A 22,975-nucleotide genomic window follows, 5' to 3' on the forward strand; every position below is an offset into this window, starting at 1 on the left:
CCCGGGTGGCCCTATAGTCACTTTTCCGGAATACTAAAATCAAATTCGTGCTTTACTCCCATAGACCTTCCGTTTGAGCCCCATATTGCTTTGCTCGCATATTTGTCCCCTTTGGGGATGTTTTTGGGGAGGGGCTAGCTATCCAAAACACCCTAATATCCCACATTTGGAAATCAGATTCGTTTTCTATATTTGAGAGAAGAAAACGAATCTGATTTCCAAATGTGGGACATTAAGGTGTTTTGGGGGCTGTCCCTTTAAATTGAGCCCCATAAGGCCATGGTCTGTAACTAAGTCCTGTTTGGGAGATGATTTGGGGAGGGGGTGAACCCCCAGAAACTTGATCCCACATTTGGTTATCAAACTCGTATTCTACACGCAAATACCTTTCATTTGAGTCCCATATTGCCATGGTCGGTAAATATGTCCGATTTAGGAGTGTTTTAGGGGTTGGGGTGGTCCCCCACACACTTGATCCGACAATTGGAAATCAGATACGTCTTCTAATTCTAAATACCTTTCATTTGAGTCCCATATTGTAGTGATTGGTCTAAATATATATTTGATAGGTTTTGGGGAAGGGGCGGCCCCCCTAGGTACCCCATCCGAAATTTGGATACCAATTTTTTGTTTTTAGGTCACTACAAGAGAGAACACAAAATTTCGCTTAAATCACACCACCCATCTTTGAAATCTGGCGTTTCTTAAAATTAGGGTAAAGGGGAGGGTCCGCTCCCCCTTCAAAATCAAAAAATTTAGTACCCTATTTTCACCACAGGATCATTGTGCACCATTTGTGGACATTTTTAGGAAAATCGGTTCAGCCGCTTTTGAGTCTATATGGAATATACATACAAATAAACAAATGGAAATTCCTTGTTATACCCACCACCATAGGATGGGGGCATACGAATCTAGTCATTGCGTTTGTAGCACCTTGAAATATTGTTCAAGGACCCCATAAAGTACATATATTCTTGATCGTCTCGACATTCTGAGTCGTAGTAGCCATGTCCGTCCGTCCGTCTCTTGAAATCACGATAGCGGTCGAACGCGTAAAGCTAATCGCTTGAAATTTTGCACTGATACTTGCTATTGTTGTAGGTAGTTGGGTATTGCAAATGGGTCATATCGGTTCAGATTTGAATATAGCTCCCTTATAAACCGATCCCCCGATTTGATTTTTTGAGCCCCTGGAAGCTGTAACATTTTCGGATTTGGCTGCACACAGTGTTTTGTTATGAGTTCCAACAACTGTACGGTCCAAATCTTAATCTAAACTGATTTCCATGAAATACGTCATAAGAAAATTCTTCCTGCCAAATTCGTCGAGAGAATCGCTTAACAAGTGCCCATTTTATTGCAATATTTCTCAAAATCTGATTAACATACATATGGGAGCTATATCTTAATCTGAACCGATTTCGACCAAACTCTATAGATATTCAATTTCTTGTTAATAGGTAAAATTCTATTATTCCCATTCTGCTTTATCTTTATTATTCCAATCATATTTTGCTTGACATTTCTATTAAAACAACCAAAATTTTTTTTATTGCTATAGCAAATGTTTCTGCTTCTCCAATGCCTCCTTCACAAAAGCCATTATCTCATCAAATTCCTTATTTCCTGTCTTCTTTTCCAGCTCTAGTTCTTTTCTAAGTTTATCTATTTCCATATCCATAGCTTGCAATAGCCTCCTTTGATCCTTATTGGAGTTTTGAATACCGTCTATTTCCGTTTCCGTGTTTCTTATCTTCTCTTCGGTGCATTTGTAAGACTCTTTTTTGCATTCAAACTCGATTAGTTTCTTTCTATTCGATTCGTATGTGTTATTAAGTTCCTCGATCTCCTTGTCTTTCATCTGCAAAACTTTTGTTAGGTTACTAAAGGAATCAGCTTCTTGCTTTTGAGTTTCCAGACTCGATTTTAATTTATCCATGGCCCTGCTTGTCTCCCACAATATGGGCAAACTTTCACACACAAATCCTCTCAACTCAGAGCAGAATTCACTAACCCACTCATAGGTGTTGCCTAGGATAAGCACACACTTCCTTTCACCTCCAGTAATGGGTTGATACCTTTCCCATTGAGTGAAGTTGAAATTATAGCCGGTGGATATCCAGGCGTAAGTGCCATCGCGTTTTCCATGGCCTCCTATCCAAGAGTCAGGAAAGTTGTAACCTGTTAAAGGAAATAGTCAAGCCATTATCCATATCCTCGTATGTACTTCATAAAATCAAGTAACCCACAAAATTCATTATCGCTTAAACGCGTAAACTGCTTGAACTTCTTCACAGAATCCAAAGTTATTAGGGACATATTTCGCATAGCGCACTGGCTTTGGGCTTCATACCAATTTAACTGTGAAACAAAGTTGTTGTAAAAGATTTATAAAAAAATTGGCTTCTAAAAAAACTTGCACTACCTTTTGATCCCTTTCAATATACAACTTGGTCCTGTCTTGTGTTGTATAAAATTTGCCTGCATAGCCTTGGCCGCATATCAGCAACACAGCTAATCCGTAGAATACGACTCGATTCATTGCTGTTCAACTAACTAGTAAAAAAAATAGTGCCATAACATTGGCTTTTATGGCAATAAGTAAGAGCGTGCTAAGTTCGGCCTGGCCGAATCTTATATACCCTCCACCATGGATTGCATTTGTCGAGTTCTATGCGCGGTATCTCTTTTTAGTAAAAACAAAGAATATCGAATGACAACTGTTATGCTATTGGAGCTATATCAAGTTGTAGTCCGATTCGAACCACAAATGAATGCTGAACATTGTAGAAGTCTGCTGAATGCCTGGGTTCGAATCCAGGCGAGACCATGAGAAAACATTTTTCAGCGGTGGTTTTGCCCTCCTAATGCTGGCAACATTTATGAGGTACTATGCCATGTAAAACTTCACTCCAAAGAGGTGTCGCACTGCGGCACGTCGTTCGGATTCGACTATAAAAATGAGGCCCCTTATCACTGAGCTTAAACTTGAATCAGACTGCACTCATTGATATGTGAGAAGTTTGCCGCTGTTCCTTAGTGGAATGTTCATGAGCAAAATTTGCATGCTGAAGGTCATGAGAGAAGCCGTTGTACAAAATTTCTGCCAAATCGGATGAGAATTGCGTTCTCTAGATACCCAGGTAGTCGAGATCCCAAATCGGTTTATATGGCAGCTATATCAGGTTATGTACCGATTTGCACCATACTTTGCACAGTTGTTGGAAGTCATAACAAAACACCTCATGCATAATTTCAGCCAAATCTTATGAGAATTGGCCGCTCTATTGACTCAAGAAGTCAAGATCCAAGATAGGTTTATATGGCAGCTATGTCAAAACATGGACCGATTAAAGCCATACTTAAAACAGTTATTGGAAGTGATACCGAAACGCTACGTGCAAAATTTTAGTCAAATCGGACGAGAATTGCGCCCTCTAGAGGCTCAAGAAGTCAAGACCCAAGATCGGTTTATATGGCAGCTATATCAGGTTATGGACCGATTTGAACCCTACTTAGCAGAGTTGTTGGAAGTGATACCAAAACACTACGTGCGAAATGTCAGTCAAATTGGACGAGAATTGCGCCCTCTAGATACTCAAGAAGTCAAGACCCTAGATCAGTTTATATGACAGCTATATCAACTCATGGACCGATTTGGCCTATTTACAATCACAACTGACCTACACCAATAGGAAGTATTTGTGCAAAATTTCAAGCGGCTAGCTTTACTCCTTCGAAAGTTAGCGTGCTTTCGGCAGATGGTCGGACGGAGAGATAGACGAACGGAGGGACGGACAGACGAACGGACATGGCTAGATCGACTTAAAATGACATGACGATCAAGAATATTTACAGGGTCTCAGACGCATATTTCGAGGTGCTACAAACTGAATGATGAAATTAGTATACCCCCTATCCTACGGTGGTGGGTATAAAAATAGTGCCATAACATTGGCTTGTATTGGCAAAATAGTTGTGTTCTTGAGCTCTTTTGTGGTTGACCAGAGTGCTGTATATAAATATTTTACTTTTCTTTTATTTGCCGTGTCAAGAAAAATAAACTAAGTTAAACTTATAAAATATACTTTAAGTTTAGTCTGACCACAATTTGCATGCCTTACACCATGAGATTTTCTAAGGAGATTTTCTTTCTGTATACAGTCGAAACCGCATAACTGCAATACGCTTTAGTGAAAAATCCCGCTTAAGTGAAAAGCGATGGAAAGAAAAATTCATTTTTGGTTTTATTCCATGCAATTGAATTCGCTTTAGAGAAAACAAGCCTCAATTTTTCTCCGTTTTGGCTGAACATTTTTACATGGTGTTCTGTTATGACTCCCAACAACTGGGAGCCACGTACGGTTCAAATCGCTCAAGAACTTGATATAGCTGCCATATAAACCGATCTCCCGATTCGACTTCTTGAGCCCTTACAAGCCGCGATTTTTATCCGATTTGGCTGAAATTTTGCATATAGTGTTCTGTTATGACTCCCAACAAATGGGCCAATTACGGTCCAAATCGGTCTAAAACTAGATATAGCTTCCATATTTTAGCAGAATCCATGGTGGTGGGTTGCCAAGATTCGGTCCCGCCGAACAGAAGGACATCGTTATATCGTCTCCAGAGTGTCAGACCAATATTTCGGAGGTGTTGTGGGGATACTTCTCTCAGTATCCCCGCTGTTCTTTGATGAAATGCTCATGGGCAAATTTGCACTTAACAAACAGAATGACAAAGTATAGCCCCCACTCCTATAGTAGAGGGCTTAAAAATAGTAATTCGAAGCAATGACGTTGCAGGTTACCACTAAGATTTACATATATATAGCATGTGAAAACCGCAAGCGAAAATTCTTCTTTGTAAAAATCTCCATTAAAACTTGTAAGACTTGTTGCTTGACTTCCATTTTCAATTTGAAAAATGAATCGAGAACTTCGCATATTTGATCTTGTGCTTATTGTGGGAATTGGTGTGACGTTGGGTCAAGCCGGCAGGATTTTTCCGCCAAGTGGCTTATATATAGAACTTGAGCAAGAGGTAAGTACCAGTTTTTGAAGAAAAAAGTACAAATATTCCATCAATTTTGAGTAAATTTTGTATTAGTACTCATGGTTTGATGCCGCTATGAAGTGTGCGCAAATGAATATGTCTCTGCTGGCATTGGATTCACAGGAAATGATAAAGACACTGGCAGGCCTATCCTTTGACGAAGGAAGTAAGTTTTGTACTTCAAACAAAGGTTTTGGATCAAAATTAATTTTAATTATTTGTTTATGTTATAAAAGGGTTTGGAAATCCCATCATGTGGTTGGGTGGTACTTCGCTTGCCAAAAAAGGATTTTACGAATGGATATCAACGGGTGCCTCTTTTGTGTTGACCACTGCTAACCATCAAAACCGGTGTGTGGTGTTTGTTCCCGTTGGCAATGGCAAAAGGTCTGTCGAATGCAACGAGAACCATGGATTTATTTGTGAGCCAAATCGCATCTTGCAAGCGGCCAAAAAGGAGTTGAACGATCTCAAAGCATCCATTGATGCTCAAAATCAAAAACTTGACGATGTGAAAAATTCTGGGCAAGTTTTGGGCGATAAGGAAAACCAATTGGAAGAGCTGAGAAAAATGGTGAAAATGAGCGAAGGAAATCTTAAGGATGTTGAAAAGCGTAATAAAACCTATGAACGTTTCAATAAAAAACTGGAAAATCTTCAAAAAGATTTGGTGGTGGTGCGTAACACCAATGCTAATCAGTTGGAGAAGGTGAAGCACAAGCGAAAAGAGCTCAATGAAGCGAAGAAGGTTCATGATACTCAAACAGCCAACAAGTGTAAGGAAACGTGGCAGTTGGCGATAAAACTAAGGAAAGCTCTTGAAGTTCAAATGGACATAACCAAGAAGTTGCAAAAGCAAATTGATGAACTCACAAAGAATAAAAAATAGATTTCGAAAATTATCTAATAAATGAATTTTTAAATTATGAATACTTTTAACAAATAAGAGTGCGTTAAGTTTGGCTGCATCTTATAAACCCTTTGCCATGCATCGCATTTGTCAAGTTCTTTGAAAGGTAGATCAGGCGGTTTAAATAAGAGTTTATCGATCGATTCAGACCATACTCGAAATGAGTAATGGAAGTCATAACAGAAGACTGACTATGTGTAAAATTTCAACTAAATTGGATTGAATAAATGCTCCCTTAAGATGCTGAAGAAGTCGAATAGATAGATCTGGTTATATGGGAACTACATGCATGGACCACATTTGCCATGTGGCTGTTGAAAGTTATCCCAAGTACCGGTGTCGGACACCTGACACTGATATTTAAGGGGGGACATAATATCAACAAGTAAGAGCGTGCTAAATTCGGCCAAGCCGAATCTTATATATCCTCCACCATGGATCGCATTTGTCGAGTTCTATGCGCGGTATCTCCGTTTAGAAAAACAAAGAATATTGAATAAGAACTGTTATGCTATTGGAGCTATATCAAGTTATAGTCCGATTCAGACCATAAATGAATGCTGAACATTGTATTGGGTTGCCCAAAAAGTAATTGCGGATTTTTAAAAGGAAAGTAAATGCATTTTTAATAAAACTTAGAATGATCTTTAATCAAATATATTCTTTTTCTAAAGCAAGCTAAAAGTAACAGCTGATAACTGACAGAAGAAAGAATGCAATTACAGAGTCACAAGCTGTGAAAAATTTTGTCAACGCCGACTATATGAAAAATCCGCAATTACTTTTTGGGCAACCAATAGAAGTCATTGTGTAATATTTAAGTTCATTCGGATAAGAATTGCGCCTTGTAGGGGCTCATGAAGCAAAATCCGGAGATAGGTTTATAAGGGAGCTGTATCAAGCTATCGATCGATTCATACTATATTAGACACGTTTGTTGAAGGTCATGAAAGAAGCCGGTGTACAAAATTTCTGCCACATCGGATGAGAATTGCGCCCTCTAGAGGCTTAAAAAGAAAGAAAGATCCCAGATCGGTTTATATGGCAGCTGTACCAGGTTATGAACCGATTTGCACCATACTTAGCACAGCTATTGGAAGTGATACCAAAACACTACGTGCAAAATTTCACTCAAATCGGATGAGAATTGCGCCCTCTAGAGGTTCAAGAAGTCAAGACCCAAGATCGGTTTATATGACAGCTATTCCAGATTATGAACCAATTTGAATCACACTCAACACAGTTGTTGGAAGTGATACCAAAACACTACGTGCAAAATTTCAGTCAAATCGGACGAGAATTGCGCCTTCTAGAGGTTCAAGAAGTCAAGACCCAAGATCGGTTTATATGGCAGCTATCTCGAAACATGGGCCGATTTGGACCATACTTAGCGAAGTTGTTAGAAATGACGCTAAAACACCGCGTGCAAAATTTCAGTCAAATTGGACGAGAATTGCGCCCTCTAGAGGCTCAAGAAGTCAAGACCCTAGATCGGTTTATATAGGAGCTATATCAAAACATAGACCGATTTGAAACATACTTAGCGCGGTTATTGGAAATGATACCGAAGCACCAAGTGCAAAATTTCAGTCGAATCGGATGAGAATTGCGCCCTCTAGGGGCTCAAGAAGTCAAGACCCAAGATCGGTTTATATAGCAGCTGTATCAAAACATGAATCGATTTGGCCCATTTTAATACCAACCGATCTACGCTAATAAGAAATATTTGTGCAAAATTTCAAGCGGTTAGCTTTACTCCTTCGAAAGTTAGCGTGCTTTCGACAGAGAGATGGATGGACGGACAGACGGACGGACATGGCTAGATCAACTAAAAATGATATGACGATCAAGTCTATATATACTTTATGGGGTCTCGGACGCATATTTCGAGGTGTTACAAACGGAATGACAAAATTAGTATACCCCTATCCTATGGTGGAGGGTATAAAAAGGTGGGTAAGTTCGGCCAGCCCCAACTTTGGATACCCACCATCTCGGGTATATATGTAAACCACAAATCCGGAGAAAAACGTATACCTTACGCCCCATAGCAGCTGTATCGAAATATGTTCCGATTTGGACCAATCTTATATATAAAGATCAATTTGTGTTTGTTTATAGATTTGTTTGTTTTTTTGTTTGTATGTCTGTGTGTTCCTTATAGACTCAGAAACGGCTGAACCCATTTTCTTGAAATTTTCTCAGATAGTGCATAATGACCCCGTGGTGAAAATAGGGTACTACATCCGCCCCCTTACCCTAATTTTCAGAAACGCCAGATCTCGGAGATGGGTGCTGCGATTTAAGCGAAATTTTGTGTGCTCTCATAAAGTACCCTAAAAATAAAAATTTGGTATCCTAATTTCGGATGGGGTACCTAGGGGGGCTGCCCCACCCTAAAACCTACCAAACACATATTAAGACCAATCACGACAATATGGGACTCAAATGAAAGGTATTTAAGAATAGAAAACGTTTCTGATATCCAATTGTCGGACCAAGTGCAAGGGGGAGCACCCCAACCCCCAAATCGGACATATTTACCGACCATGGCAATATGGAACTCAAATGAAAGGTATTTGCGAGTAGAATACGAATCTGATATCCAAATGTGGGGCCACGTTTCTGGGGGTCCACCCCTTTCCCAAAACACCCCCCAAACAGGACTTAATTACTGACCATGGAAATACAAATACCTATTTTGGGGCCATGTGTTTGAGGGATGCCTCATCCTGTAAACTCCTCTTAAGCCAATGACAATATGGGGTTTAAATAAATGGAAAGAAGAGCACGATGCTGATATTTTTCACGGCCAAGTGCCTGGGGGACCACCTTACCACATATTTTGTCATGTAGACCGATCTGCCGATAAAGGGTCTGAGGCCCATAAATGCTTTATTTATTACTCGATTTCGCTGAAATTTGAAACAGTGAATTATCTTAAGACTCCTGATATTTGACCAAAATATGAGTCAAATCGGACTATATTTAGGTATAGCTGCCATAACGACTGATCTCCAGATAAAGGGTCTAAAGCCCATAAAAGCTTTTTTTTTTAAACGATTTCGCGAAACATTGAATAGTTTTACGCTTCTAAACATAGGACCCAAATATGGTTAAGATCGGACTATATTTAGATATAGCTGTCATATAGACCGATCTCCCGATAAAGGGTCTGAAGCCTTTAAAAGCTTTATTTAGTACCCGATTTCGCTGAAATTTTAAACAGTGGGTAGTCTTAGTTCTCCTGACTTCCATCCCAAATATGATTCGGATCGGATTATATTTAGATATAGCTGCCATAAGACCGATCTTCAGATAAAGGGTCTAAAGCCCATAAAATGTTATTTTTCAACCGATTTCGCGGAAATTGTAAACAGTCAGTATTTTAGGTCAACCGCTATCCGACCCATATAGACCGATGTGCCGATTAAGGGTCTGAAGCTCATAAAACCGCTTTATTTATTACCCGATTTGGTTAAAATTTGAAATACAAAGTTCAACAGTGACTTATATTTATTAGCCCACTCAATATCCGTGTCGAATTTGGATGCACAAGTTATCCAATTTTTATCGGATTTGTGACGAAAGGGGGTTTTCCTATATATCCGAGGTGGTGGGTATCAAAAGTTCGGCCCGGCCGAACTTAATGCCTTTTTACTTGTTATATTTTGGATTGCCCAAAAAGTAATTGCGGATTTTTCATATAGTCGGCGTTGACAAATTTTTTCACAGCTTGTGACTCTGTAATTGCATTCTTTCTTCTGTCAGTTATCAGCTGTTATTTTTAGCTTGCTTTAGAAAAAAAGTGTAAAAAACGTATATTTGATTAAAGTTCATTCTAAGATTTATTAAAAATGCATTTACTTTCTTATAAAAAATCCGCAATTCCTTTTTGGGCAACCCAATATATAGAATTTTGCACTATTTTTAAATTCCATTCATTTGATACCTACATTGTCCTGATCGGCAAAAATTTCCTGCTATGCGTGTTTTATGGGTGGGGCAACCCCCCTGACACTTGTGACCAAAGTTGTACATCAAAATCATATTCTTCAGTTGAATTCCTTTCATTACCCTAATCGTCGGTAAAAAAAAGTGTGTTTTGGGGGTGTTTCTTAGGGTGGGGTGACTCCCAAGCACTTGTGACTAAATTTGACTCAATTTTAATATCAAATTCGTAGCCTTCTATTAAATATCTTCGATTTGATACCCATATTGCCAAATCGCTAAAAAAGTGTTTTAGGGGGGGGGGGGGTGTTTTTGGGAGTTAGGTAAACTCAGGTTTTTGGATCCAACATTTTAAAGACCACATTAGTAATCTTTTCCTGAATACCTTTATACGAGTTCTATATTATCTCCAACGATCCACTTTTATTTTTGGGTTGGCTTGTGTGTGTGCCCTCAAGAATTGGTATACAATTTCGTATAAAACATTTGGTGATTGACGACACTTGTATATTCCTAAACACAGTTGTTGTTTTCCCCATCACACATTCCTTTTCTCTTCCTCCGCAAAGCTATTTGATCTTGAATGGAGCGGATACATAATGGCTTTTTTTCTTTTATTATTTGAATGGTTGGAAAACCCCATCCCACTATGAGCATGCTGATAAAAAGAAATAAAACATGCCCGATTATGCAATACATTCCTTACCCTACAGTATAAGTTTAATGTAAGCGATTTCAGAACTCAATATGGAAATTATATCTAAACTTGCTGACCGGGGCCCGCTCCACTGCGCCTTCTTTTACTTTATATGGAAAAAAAATTTTCTTTGGAATATTTATTTTCGACAATTAAAGAGCTTTTAGTGAAATACCATGAAAATGGTATATCGCTTGACTAACAGTTTTAAAATATAAGTGCCTTTATCTGAATCCCATATGATCTTTATTGGTCTACGAATTTAAGTTTGTATGTAAGGTGTACTCCATTCTTAAAATATTGGGATGCCCAAAAATTAATTGCGGATTTTTTAAAAGAAAGTAAGTGCATTTTTAATTAAATTTAGAATGAACTTTAATCAAATATACTTTTTTTACACTTTTTTTCTAAAGCAAGCTAAAAGTAACAGCTGATATCTGACAGAAGAAAGAATGCAGTTACAGAGTCACAAGCTGTGAAAAAATTTGTCAACGCCGACTATATGAAAAATCCGCAATTACTTTTTGGGCCACCCAATACTTTATTTCAGCCCGATATTCTCATGATATCTGATTTTTGGGTGTTTTCGGGGGTGAGGTGGTCCCCCAGACACTTGGCCCTGAAAAAATATCGGCATCGTGCTCTTCTCCGAAATACCATTTACTTAAACCCCCTATTGCCCTTGTTTTAGGGCAATTTACACGATGAGTCGTCCCCCAAACACATGGACCCAAAATAGGTTATCAAATTAGTTTTCGAATCTCAAATACCTTCCATTTAAGCTACATATTGGCAAGGTCAAATATGTTTGCCCTTTGGGGGGTGTTTTGGGGAAGGGATGATGCCCTAAATACATGGCCTTAGATTTGGATATCAAATTCGTATTCTACATCCAAATACCTTTATTTGAGCCCCATATTGCGATGGTCGGCAAAAAATTGCTGTGGGGTGGGGTATTTTGGGAAAGGGATAGACCCCCCGAAAATTGGTCCCGAAAGTGGGTATCAATTCTTGCTCTTCCCCCCAATAGCTTTCATTTAAGCTCCACATTGACATGTTCGGTAAATATGGCCGATTTAGGGGTGTTTTGGGGGAGTGGGGTGGTCCCCCAAATTCTAAGCCCTGAAAATAAATCAGCAACGTGCTTCATTCTCATATATCTATATATCATTTATTTGAACCCCATATTGCCATTGCCCTCAAAATTAGATATCAAATTCGTTTTCTAGTCTCATTTAAACTCCTCATTGCAAAAGTCAGCAAATATGTCCGGTTTGGGGTATTGGCCCTAATATCTAGTTTCGCTCTCTTTAAGACCCAAATTGTATTGGTGAGCAAATACGTCCTATTTGGGGGTGGTTATGGAGGTGGGACGTCCCCCCTAGACAGTTGGTCGCCAATGTTGATATCAGATACGTGGTCTATTCCCAAATACCTTTAATTTGAGCCCCATGTTTCCATAGTCGGCAAATATAATCAGCTTGGGGGATGTTTTGGGGGATGGGCGGCCACTCAGTGAGTTGGCCTTGAAAATATATATCGGATTCGTGTTCCATTTTAAAAACCCTCTTATTTGAGGCTCACATTGCAATAGTCAGCAACTACTTCCTATTTGGGTGGTGTTGTGGGGGTGGGGTGGCCCCATAGACACTTTTCCCGAATATTGATATCAAATTCGTACTTTACTCCCAAAGACCTTTCATTTGAGCCCCATATTGCTATGGTCGTAAATTTGTCCCCTTGGGGGGAGGTTTTTGGGAAGAGGCGGCCCCCCCAACACTTGGTCCCATATTTGCATATCACATGCGAATTCTACTCTCAAATACCTTTTATTTGAGCCCCATATTCCCATGGTCAGTAAATAAGTCCTGTTTGGGGGGTGTTTTGGGGAAGGGGTGGACCCCCAGAAACGTGGTCCTACATTTGAATATTAGATTCGTATTCTATTCGCAAATACCTTTCATTTAAGTCCCATATTGTTATGTTCGGTAAATATGCCCGATTTAGGGATGTTTTCGGGGTTGGGGTGGTCCCCCTAACACTTGGTCCGCTAATGGGATATCAGATACGTTTTCTTATCTGAAATACCTTTCTTTTGAGTCCCATATTGTTGTGATTGGTCTTAATATATGTTTGGTAGGTTTTAGGGTGGAACGTCCCCCCTAGGTACCCCATCCGAAATTAGGATACCAAATTTTTATTTTTAGGGTACTATATGAGAGCACACAAAATTTCGCTTAAAACGCACCTCCCATCTCCTAGATCTGGCGTTCCTGAAAATTAGGGTAAGGGGGAGGGTCCGCCCTCCCTTCAGATATCAAAAATGTGGTACTCTATTTTCACCACGGGATCAGTATGCACCATCTGTGAAAATTTTAAAAAACTCGGTTCAGCCGTTTCTGAGTCTATAAGGAACATACAAACACAAATTGATTTTTATATATAAGATATCAGGTTATAGACTGATTTGGACCGTACTTATCACAATTTTTACAAGTCATAACGGAACACCACTTGAAGAATTTCAGCCAAATCGGACAAAAATTGCGTGACTTCTTGAGCCTGTAGAAGTCGCAATTATTATCCGATCTGACCTAAATATGGATTAGATCGGTCCATATTTGGATATAGCTGCCATATAGACCGATCTCCAGACAAAGGGTCTGAAGACCATAAAAGCTTTATTTATTACCCGATTTCGCTAAAATTTGCAACAGTGAGTTATTTTAAGCCTCCCGACATCTGACCCAAATATGGTTCATATTGGACTATATTTAGATATAGCTGCCATACAAACCGATCGCCCGATAAAGGGTCTGAAGCCCATAAAAGCTTTACTTTTTATCCGATTTCGTTGAAATTTGGAATTGTGCGCAGTATTAAGCCTCTAAATATCCGACCCAAATGTGATACAGATCGGACTATATTTAGATATAGCTGCTATATATACTGATCTCCCGATAAAGGGTCTGAAGACCATAAAAGCTTTATTTATTAACCGATTTCGCTAAAATTTGCAACAGTTAGTTATTTTAAGCCTCACGACATCTGACTTAAATATGGATTAGATTGGTCCATATTTAGATATAGCTACCATATGGACCGATCTCCCGACAAAGGGTCTGAAGCCCATAAAAGCTTTATTTATAACCCGATTTCGATGAAATTTGTAACAACTTAAGCTTACAACTTATTTTAAGCCTCCCGACATCTGACCTAAATATGGATGAGATCGATCCATATTTAGATATAGCTGCCAAATACACCGATCTCCAGATAAAGGGTCTGAAGACCATAAAAGCTTTATTTATTACCCGATTTCGCTGAAATTTGAATCAGAGAGTAGTTTTAGGCCTCCTAATATAGGACCCAAATATGGTTCAGATCGCACAACATTTATTTAATACCCGATTTCGCTGAAATTTGCAACAGTCAGTTATTTTAAGCCTCCCGACATCTGACCTAAATATGGTTTAGATTGGTCCATAAAAGCTTTATTTATTACCCGATTTTAGATACAGCTACCATATAGACCGATCTCCCGATAAAGGGTCTTAAGCCCATAAAAGCTTTATTTATAACCCGATTTCGCTGAAATTTGGAATTGTGCGCAGTTTTAAGCCTCTCAATATCCGACCCAAATGTGGTACAGATCGGACTATATTTAGATATAGCTGCCATATACACCGATCTCCAATTAAAGGGTCTGAAGCCCATAAAAGCTTCATTTTTTAACCGATTTCACTGAAATTTAAAACTGATATTGACCGTTCTTAGATAAAACTGATATTGACCGTTCTTAGATGAAAATTTCGAGGTGTTACAAACGGATTGACTAGGTTAGTATACCTCCATCTTTTGGAGGGTGGGTACAAAAATTATTAAAATTTTACAGCTTTGCAATGTGTTTGTATCGTAGTCTAAACTACCACTACTCCTAAACTACTATTTGCTTTACATATGGCGCCAGAAAACCACAATCATAGATTTTTTATTGAAAAATTTCCAATAAAACTTGTAGGGCTTATTGTTTGGCCTCCATTACGTTTTGCAAAATGAATCGACAACAACGCATATATTATTCTGTGCTTATTGTAGTAGTATCGACAAGATTTTGCTATGCAGGCAGGACTTTTCAGCCAAGTGGCTTCTATGTAGAAGTGGGCCAAAGTGTAAGCTCCATTTATAAAAAATAATTTGAAATTAGTTTACTAACTTTAAGTGAATTGTTGATAAGTACTCATGGTGGGATGGCATAATGGAATGTGCACGTCGCAATATGTCTCTGCTGACATTGGATTCCTCCGAAATTGCAGATACACTAAGCAGTGTTATCCATGACCAGGGAAGTATGTTTTGTAACATCAAGAAAATTTTTGAAAACAATTAAAACTTTTTTCAATTTTATTTTGGAACAGAATTTGATAATCCTATTTTGTGGTTGGGCGCCAGTTCACATGCCACTAAAGGCGTCTACGAATGTATATCGACAGGTGCTTCTTTTAAATTGAGTGGAGATGATCGTCAAAACAAATGCATTGTCTTTGATCTCACTGGCAAGGGCAAAAAGGGTATCGATTGCACCGAGACCCATGGATATGTGTGTGAGCCTAATCGTCACTTGCTAGAGGCCAAGAAGGAGTTGGAAGATTACAAAGTATCCTTCTATGCCAAAAAACAAATACTTGCCGATTTGAAAAATTCTCCACAACAACTGGTGGATAAGGACAATCAATTGGAAGAATTGAGGAAGATGGTGAAAATGAGCGAAGACAATCTTAAAGATGTTGGAGAACGTAATAAGACCTATGAACGTTTGATTAAGAAGCTGGATAGTCTACAAAAAGATTTGGTGGTGCTGCGTAGTACCAATGCCAATCACTTGGAGAAAGTAAAGTATAAGCGCAAAGAGCTCAATGAAATGAAGAAGAACCACGATAACCAGATAGCCAAAAACTGCAAGGACACATGGCAATTGATGATTCAATTGAAAAAGGCACTTGAAGTACAAATGAATATAACAACAAAGATGTAAAAGCAAATAGAAGGGGAAAATTTAAAACTAAAATTGTATTATCTATTATATAAAATCTGAAAATCCTATATATAAAAAATCAATTTGTGTTTGTTTTTAGGTTTGTTTGTGTGTTCCTTAAAGACTCAGAAACAGCTGAAACGATTTTCATGCAATTCTCACAGATGCTGCATAATGATCCCGTAGTGAAAATAGGGTACTACATTTTTTGATATCTGAAGGGGGGGGAGCGGACCCTCCCCCTTACCCAAATTTTCAGAAACGCCAGATCTCGGAGATGGGTGGTGCGATTTAAGCGAAATTTAAGGTATTTAAGATTAGAAAACTTATCTGATATCCAATTGTCGGACGATCGATAAATTTATTCTGCTGGTGCGGTTAGGGTGGTGAGGAGGGCCCTCAGACACCATTTTTTTTTTTTGTCTAAGATTTGTATTCTACTTTTAAATACCTTGTGTTAGATACCCATATTACTCAAAGCGGTTAAAGTGTCCTGTTGGGTGGTGTTTTATGGGGGTGGGGGCCCCCCGACACTTAGGATAACTTTTTAATGGCAAGTTCGTACTCTACTATGAAATACCTTTCATTTGATACCCACATTGTCCCAATTGGTGCATATGTCCGTTCGGGTGGGTTTTGGGATGGGGCGTCCCCCCAAATTATTTGACCCCAAAATTTTTTACCAATTTCGTGTTTTTGGGGTACCATAAGGTGGCATATAAAATTTCGATAGCGTCGGTGCACTAATCTCCGAGATCGGGGGTTTTTGAAAATTGGGGTATGGGGGAGGGTCCGCCCCTAAATTTGGCAAATTTCATTTGGATCAGTGAAGGTTTGTTTATAGCTCCCATATAAAACTTTAATGCGATTAACTCATATATTTAATCAAAGTGCGTTGGCATGCACACATGCCTAGGTAGGACTTGAGAAAGGCGGTACCACTCCATCTTGCTTATTATACCCAACACCGAAGGACGATGTAGCGATGTCTGTGTATCTGTCCGTCTGTCCGTCCGTCTGTTGTAATCACTCTACAGCCTTTAAAAATTGAGATATTGAGCTGAAATTTGGCACAGATACGTCTTTTTGATGCACGCTGGTTAAGTTCTTGAACGGGCCAAATCGGACCATATTTGGATATAGCTGCTATATAGACCGATTTTCCGATAAAGGGTCTAGTGCCCATGAATGCTTTATTTTTTATCCGATTTCGCTAAAATTTGAAACAGTGAGTAGTTTTAGGACTTTCGGGATCTGACCCAAAGATGGTTCAGCTCGGACTACATTTAGGTATAGCTGCTATATAGACCGATCTCCCGATAAGGGATCAAATGCCCATAAAGGCTTTATTTTTTATCCCATTTCGCTGAAATTTTAAACAGTGAGTAGTTTAAGGTTTCCCGACATCTGACATAAATATGGTTCAGATCGGACTATATTTCGATATAGCTGCCATATAGACCGATCTCCCGATAAAGGGTCTAGTGCCCATAAATGTTTTATTTTTTATCCGATTGCGCTGAAATTTGAAGCAGTGAGTAGTTTTAGGACTTTCGGCATCTGACCCAAAGATGGTTCAGCTCGGACTACATTTAGGTATAGCTGCTATATAGACCGATCTGCCGAAAAAGGGTCAGAAGCCCATAAAAGCTTTATTTATTTTCGGATTTCGCTGAAATTCGAAGCAGTGGGTTATTTTAAGCCTCCTGACATCTGACATAAATATGGTTCAGATCGGACTAGGTTTAGATATAGCTGCCATATAGACCGATCTCCGGATAAAGGGTCCAATGCCCATAAATGCTTTATTTTTTATCCAATTGCGCTGGAATTTAAAACAGTGAGTAGTTTTAAGACTCCCGATACCTGACTCAAATATGCTTTAGATCGGACTATATTTAGATGTAGCTGCCATATAGACCGATCTGCCGATAAAGGGTCTTAAGCCCATAAATACTTTATTGTTTATCCGATTAAGCTGAAATTTGAAGCAGTGAGTTATCTTAAGCCTCCTGACACCTGACCTAAATATCGTTAAGATCAGACGTTATTTGGATATAGCTGCCCTATAGACCGATCTCCCGATAAAGGGTCTGAAGCCCATAAAAGCTTTATTTATTACCCGATTTCGCTGAAATTTGAAGCAGTTGGTTATTTTAAGCCTCCTGACATCTGACATAAATATGGTTCATGTCGGATTATATTTAGATATAGCTGCCATATAGACCGATCTCCCGATAAAGGGCCTAATGCCTATATGATTCAGATCGGTTTATATTTGGATATAGACCAAATTTTGTTCTACAAAATTGAACAGTGACTTATTTTTATTAGACCACTCAATGTCCGTGCCGAATTTCGGTGCATAAGTTTTCCAATATTCATGGGATTGTGACCTAAGGGGGTTAACATATATACCTGAGGTGGTGGGTGTCCAAAGTTCGGCCCGGCCGAACTTAATGCCTTTTTACTTGTTCTTACTTATTATCCGTTGTTTTTAAATTCAGAGGCACCCAAAAATGCTTTGGTCAAAGGTACTTCACCACCAAAAGTATTTTTGTTTTCAAAATTGCTGTTATAATTCGTGGTTTTATTTTTTGCTAAAGATAAGAAATTGTTTTTGAGGTTTTTTCTTTTGAAAAGTTCACACTTTTCGTAATGGTATAAAACTGGAAAAATTAGCTTTCAACAGATTAGTTTTAAAAAAACAATGAAAGCCCTAATAACGTGGTGTCTGTTGGTGAATTTGGGTGTTCATAGTATACCCATGAAGAAATGGCATAACAGCAGTGATGGATGTCCTTTTTACATGGAGTACGAGCAAAAGGTAAAGTTCTTTGGGGAAGTTAAGATGCAACTAAAAAATCTAAAAAAAACAAAATTTATCATTTCACCATAACAGTTCAATTGGTTTCAAGCCTGGGAGGAATGTCTCAATTTGAACATGTCCCTCTTGACGCCGGACACCTTTTACAAACAGCAGCAGGTCAATGGCATACTAGAGCTCTCATTTGGTAAGTCCTGTATGTATGGGGGAGTATTTTGGAATTTGTTTTCATTTATAGTTGCCATTGCAGACAAAAACTTTTCTTATTGGTTAGCTGGTCATGATAATGCTGTAGAGAAACGTCACGTTTGGGCCACCACTGGCAAAGCTTTTGGTTTTACCAATTGGGCTAAAGCCCAACCCAATTGGAGTACTAACGATCATTGCATTCTGGTACATGAGAGCACCAATCAATGGCATGATTTTCCTTGCGCTACAAAATTGGGATTCGTATGTGAGATAAGGCAGTGTTCCATGGAAAAGCCAGAGGTACTAGATGCTAATCATTGGATGAATCAGAAGAAGTATACTATCAATGTATGGAATGTGTTTGCAAATCGCAATCCAGAACAGTAATCGCAAAGAAATGTAAAATAAATATTTGAAATTATTTACCAAAGAAATTTTGGAAAAAAGCCAAAAAAAACTCGAGTTGTTAGAATTAACTAAACGACCAATGTAGGCTTTAGGGTGTGCTCTGAAGGTCTGGAACTGGTCATATCGAAAAAGATACCCGACCTCTGCAGTGTGTATCAAGCGGAGATCCATGCAATTAAGGAAGTGGTGGAATGGAGGCCACCGTAGCGCAGAGATTAGCATGTCCGCCTATGACGCTGGACGCCTGGCGAGACCATCAGAAAAAATTTTCAGCGATGGTTTTCCCCTCCTAATGCTGGCCACATTTGTGAGGTACTATGCCATGTAAAACTTCTCTCCAAAGAGGTGTCGCACTGTGGCACGCCTTTCGGACACGGATGCCCCTTATCATTGCGCCTAAACTTGAATCGGACTGCACTCATTGATATGTGAGAAGTTTGCCCCTGTTCCCTAGTGGAATGTTCATGGGCAAAATTTGCAATTGAATGGCTAAGATATTATGCCACATCGACGATTGGCATAAATATCTTCTCAGACAGGCTTTAAAACCCTGGAGATGGTATTTCTGAGCACAAAAACCGCCCTCGACTGTCGCAGATATCTCAATTAGATGGCTGAATAGTTCAAAATTCACCTGTTCTGGGTGCCGGGTCACAGAGATATCCCAGGGTATTGTAAAGCTGACGAGCTTGCAAGACTAGGAACTACCCTTTACATTCCAGGGAAAGTGGAATCTGTGGGAACGCCTCTAGCTACATGTAAGCTAAGTTTTTGGGACTAGACCCGAAGAACAACGAATGATAGATGGTCACAAAGAGTAGGCTGTGAGCATTCCATAACTATGTCTTCCGCTTCAATCCCATGCCAGCCGGTTGTATGTACCGTATTGACCCGATGAATTCCTTCATCGGCAAGGGCTGCAGCCACAGTGTACCACACACTGCTACTTCAACAACAACATGTCTACCGCTTTGCTGTCATTGGCTAGAACAGACTTCTCAGTCATTTTGTCCATCATGACAGGTTACAGTCGAATCGGACAGACTGAAGGTTGCCAGCAACGACTTTTGCAGAAGCTGTGAGGACGTCGAAGGAGAAGTGACCTTCTGTATGTGTGTCCCGCACTAGCAGTCAGTAGGAGTACCACTTTAGGTTCTCATTTCTTTGAGGAACTGTCTGATTAAGCGGATTGGAACATTCACAAGTTATTGGGCTTTTTAAAGCGATCTGGATGGTTCAACGGAGGGAACTAGAAGGCATCTTCCTTCTTCTGTTCCTGTGGTATCACAATGGACGAAAAAACCTAACCTAACCTAAGAGCCACATACAAGGATAAGACTCAAATATGTGGGCCATACAATAAGAGATCGGTAGGTTGTTTTTTCTGCAAAGCGGTGTCGAGCTTACTGACCATGCGAATTATCTTAGGCATAACGATTTGATTATTGATAAAGTTACCTGATCAACAGATCCTTGGCCATAGACATAGAAGCCACTGGCATACATTTCCAAAGGTGGCTAAACTTTCTTGTTTACACCATCTAAAGGCTCAAAAACTCAAATGGTTAGTTCATACGGCATCTAAATCAGGTTATGAATCGATTTAGACCATAGTTGGCATCAGAGATGGTCCGTATGACAATTTTGTCGTTTTTCGACTGTCAAAAAGTTTTTAACATCGAAATCGTCATCTTTTGTTATATAAAAACTAGCTGGACAGGGTCCGCTCCGCTGCGCCTTCTTTCACTCTCTTATTTTATCTGAGCCCTATACTGACACTGACAGGTCCTGTTTGGGGATGCTGGTACGGCCTTGCAGATATTTCGCGCCAATTTGGATATTGTATTGGTGATCTTCTCATAAAAACCCTTCCTTGGAGCCTTACATTGCTATGGTCGGTAAATATGTCCGGTATGGTGGAGTTTTTGGGGATGAGGTGGACCCCCATGTATCAGATCGTGCTCTAGTCTCAAATAACTTTCATTTAAGCCTAATAATGTCATTATTGGTTTACATTACAATTTGGCTGAATTTGGAGGTGGGACGGTCGCCCTAAACATCCCACCTTAGAAAAGTATACCGAATTTCTGTTTTTGAGTTATAAGCTAAGTAAACTTCGCGTAAATCGCCCAGCAAACTCCGAGATCTGGCGTTTTTGAAGAAAGTGGTAGGAGAGGGTCCGCCAAAGTTTGGATGTTGGAAGTATAAATCTGATATCCACTTTCGCGGCAAAGGGTTTGGCTATTCCAATACACCATCAAAACCAAGACAATAAAGTAGGTCTTGAGTAGGTCTTGGTTTTGGTGGTGGATTGGAATAGCCAAACCCTTTGCCGCGAAAGTGGATATCAGATTTATACTTTACTCCCAAAAGACCACATTTGAGCTACATATTGCTATAGTCGGTATATATGTGTGGTTCAGTGGTTCAGTTAATGAGATCAGTCGTCCCTGAAACATTGGGCCATAAAACAGATATCAGATTTGAGCACGTTTTTTTGGCCTAATCCACAAATATGGCCGGTTTGGGGGGAGTTTAGGAGGCGGAATGAAATGATATAAGCATCGTGCTCTAGCACGATTTTGTTTGAGCCCCATAATGTCAAGAATTTTGAAGGTGGCGATTAAGATATTCAGGGCTAGGGGGTGTCGTTCAGATCCACACTATTTAGTTTTTTTTTTTTTTTGTATTGGTCTACATTCAAAATCATCCTTCAAAGCAACCACTTGGGATACCTGATTTTGAAAGATCCGCAGGGTCTCCTGTGTCTATCCCAATTTGAGGGTAAAAAGTGTACTCTCCTACCAAAGTCCTTTTATTGCTGTTCTACTACATTTCAACATAGGTTACATGCATCAAAAGCAGTGCGCAGATACAGTGGTATAGGGTATTAAATAGTCGGCTCCGACTGACTTTTGCCTTCCTTTACTGGTTTTTAATTCCTTTTTTTTTTGGTACGTCCTTTCATTTGAATACAATATATTTTGGGTCGTCCTACATGACAGCTTGGTGTGGTTTTTATTGGGAGGAGAGCGTCAGTCCCCCCGACGCTAAGACCCAAAAGACAATTTATTTGAGTTCTTTAATGCCAAGATCTACATATCCGGCTGAATCCTTATATCAACATAAGATTGGAACTCTAATGTCATAGACCTTTCGTTAAATTCCTAAATTATCCCGATCGAACTGCACGTCCTTTTGAAGCGTATTTAGGGGGTGGGCCGGTCCCAGGCTTGGTCTCAAATGGGTATATCAGATTCGTAGTCAACTCTCAAAGAACTTTCATTTTATACCCATTTTGTGACGTTGGACCTGCATGCCCGTTTTGGGGGTTGAAGAAGCCCCCTAGACACCTCGGACCAAACAGCTTTCATTTGAAACCCATATTGTCCCAACCGGTTAATATATGCCCTGTTGAGGGGTTTTTGGGTGGTGGAGGCGCCTCAAAATCCAAGGAATAAATTTTTATATTAGTTTTTTACTAAACTTTTAAATACCTTCTATTTGATATCCATGTTATCCCAATCGGTTCATATGTCCTGCTGTGGTGTTTTGGGTGGTGGGGAAGGCCCTCAGACACCAAAGAATACAAATTTATGTCAGATTTATACTCTTCTTTTAAATACCCTTCATTTGATACCCATATTGCCCAAAGCGGTAAAAGTGTGCTGTTGGGTGGTGTTTTTGGGGGTGGGGAACCCCCTGGCACTAAAAGGGACATTTTTATGCCAACAACGTGCTCTACTTTTAAATACCCTTCATTTAATACTCATATTGCATAAAGCGGTAAAAACGTCCTTTTGGGTGGTGTTTTTGGGGGTGGGTTATCCACCCGACACTTGGGGTGCCATTTTTACACCAAGTTTGTATTCTACTCTTAAATACCCTTCATTTGATACC

At 39.4% G+C, this 22,975-nt stretch overlaps 5 protein-coding genes across 5 annotated transcripts in view; 4 read left to right on the top strand and 1 right to left on the bottom strand.

The window, feature by feature from the left end:
- LOC106088715 (protein decapentaplegic) overlaps positions 1-22,975 on the top strand; it is a 332,467-nt gene that overhangs the window by 94,202 nt on the left and 215,290 nt on the right. The window lies entirely within an intron of this gene.
- Positions 1,445-2,578, bottom strand: LOC106088719 (uncharacterized). Its single transcript, XM_013254373.2, has 3 exons — positions 2,429-2,578; positions 2,253-2,364; positions 1,445-2,184 (listed from the first exon to the last, which is right to left on the bottom strand). Exons 1-3 carry the CDS (start codon positions 2,543-2,545, stop codon positions 1,559-1,561), a joined length of 855 nt encoding a protein of 284 aa, XP_013109827.2. The 5' UTR covers positions 2,546-2,578; the 3' UTR covers positions 1,445-1,558.
- LOC106088717 (uncharacterized) lies at positions 4,900-5,960 on the top strand. The gene is made up of 3 exons (XM_013254370.2): positions 4,900-5,046; positions 5,113-5,224; positions 5,295-5,960. The coding sequence occupies exons 1-3, from the start codon at positions 4,930-4,932 to the stop codon at positions 5,945-5,947; spliced, it is 882 nt and encodes a 293-aa protein (XP_013109824.2). The 5' UTR covers positions 4,900-4,929; the 3' UTR covers positions 5,948-5,960.
- Positions 14,644-15,734, top strand: LOC106088712 (uncharacterized). Its single transcript, XM_013254365.2, has 3 exons — positions 14,644-14,788; positions 14,854-14,965; positions 15,035-15,734. The coding sequence occupies exons 1-3, from the start codon at positions 14,672-14,674 to the stop codon at positions 15,649-15,651; spliced, it is 846 nt and encodes a 281-aa protein (XP_013109819.2). The 5' UTR covers positions 14,644-14,671; the 3' UTR covers positions 15,652-15,734.
- On the top strand, positions 18,335-19,129 carry LOC106088714 (lectin subunit alpha). Its single transcript, XM_013254367.2, has 3 exons — positions 18,335-18,478; positions 18,554-18,665; positions 18,729-19,129. The coding sequence occupies exons 1-3, from the start codon at positions 18,362-18,364 to the stop codon at positions 19,052-19,054; spliced, it is 555 nt and encodes a 184-aa protein (XP_013109821.2). The 5' UTR covers positions 18,335-18,361; the 3' UTR covers positions 19,055-19,129.

This window comes from Stomoxys calcitrans, chromosome 3 (assembly GCF_963082655.1).
Source record: "Stomoxys calcitrans chromosome 3, idStoCalc2.1, whole genome shotgun sequence".
Classification (NCBI taxonomy): domain Eukaryota; kingdom Metazoa; phylum Arthropoda; class Insecta; order Diptera; family Muscidae; genus Stomoxys; species Stomoxys calcitrans.

Bases quoted from the DNA above. Each gene is read 5' to 3' on its own strand.
- LOC106088719 (XM_013254373.2), bottom strand. From the start codon at position 2,545: ATGAATCGAGTCGTATTCTACGGATTAGCTGTGTTGCTGATATGCGGC. The intron at 2,365-2,428 runs GTAGTGCAAGTT...TTTGTTTCACAG, and splicing joins ATATTGAAAGGGATCAAAAG to TTAAATTGGTATGAAGCCCA. The intron at 2,185-2,252 runs GTGGGTTACTTG...TTCCTTTAACAG, and splicing joins TTTAAGCGATAATGAATTTT to GTTACAACTTTCCTGACTCT.
- LOC106088717 (XM_013254370.2), top strand. From the start codon at position 4,930: ATGAATCGAGAACTTCGCATATTTGATCTTGTGCTTATTGTGGGAATT. The intron at 5,047-5,112 runs GTAAGTACCAGT...ATTTTGTATTAG, and splicing joins ATATAGAACTTGAGCAAGAG to TACTCATGGTTTGATGCCGC. The intron at 5,225-5,294 runs GTAAGTTTTGTA...ATGTTATAAAAG, and splicing joins CCTATCCTTTGACGAAGGAA to GGTTTGGAAATCCCATCATG.
- LOC106088714 (XM_013254367.2), top strand. From the start codon at position 18,362: ATGAAAGCCCTAATAACGTGGTGTCTGTTGGTGAATTTGGGTGTTCAT. The intron at 18,479-18,553 runs GTAAAGTTCTTT...TCACCATAACAG, and splicing joins ACATGGAGTACGAGCAAAAG to TTCAATTGGTTTCAAGCCTG. The intron at 18,666-18,728 runs GTAAGTCCTGTA...TTGCCATTGCAG, and splicing joins CATACTAGAGCTCTCATTTG to ACAAAAACTTTTCTTATTGG.
- LOC106088712 (XM_013254365.2), top strand. From the start codon at position 14,672: ATGAATCGACAACAACGCATATATTATTCTGTGCTTATTGTAGTAGTA. The intron at 14,789-14,853 runs GTAAGCTCCATT...ATTGTTGATAAG, and splicing joins ATGTAGAAGTGGGCCAAAGT to TACTCATGGTGGGATGGCAT. The intron at 14,966-15,034 runs GTATGTTTTGTA...ATTTTGGAACAG, and splicing joins TGTTATCCATGACCAGGGAA to AATTTGATAATCCTATTTTG.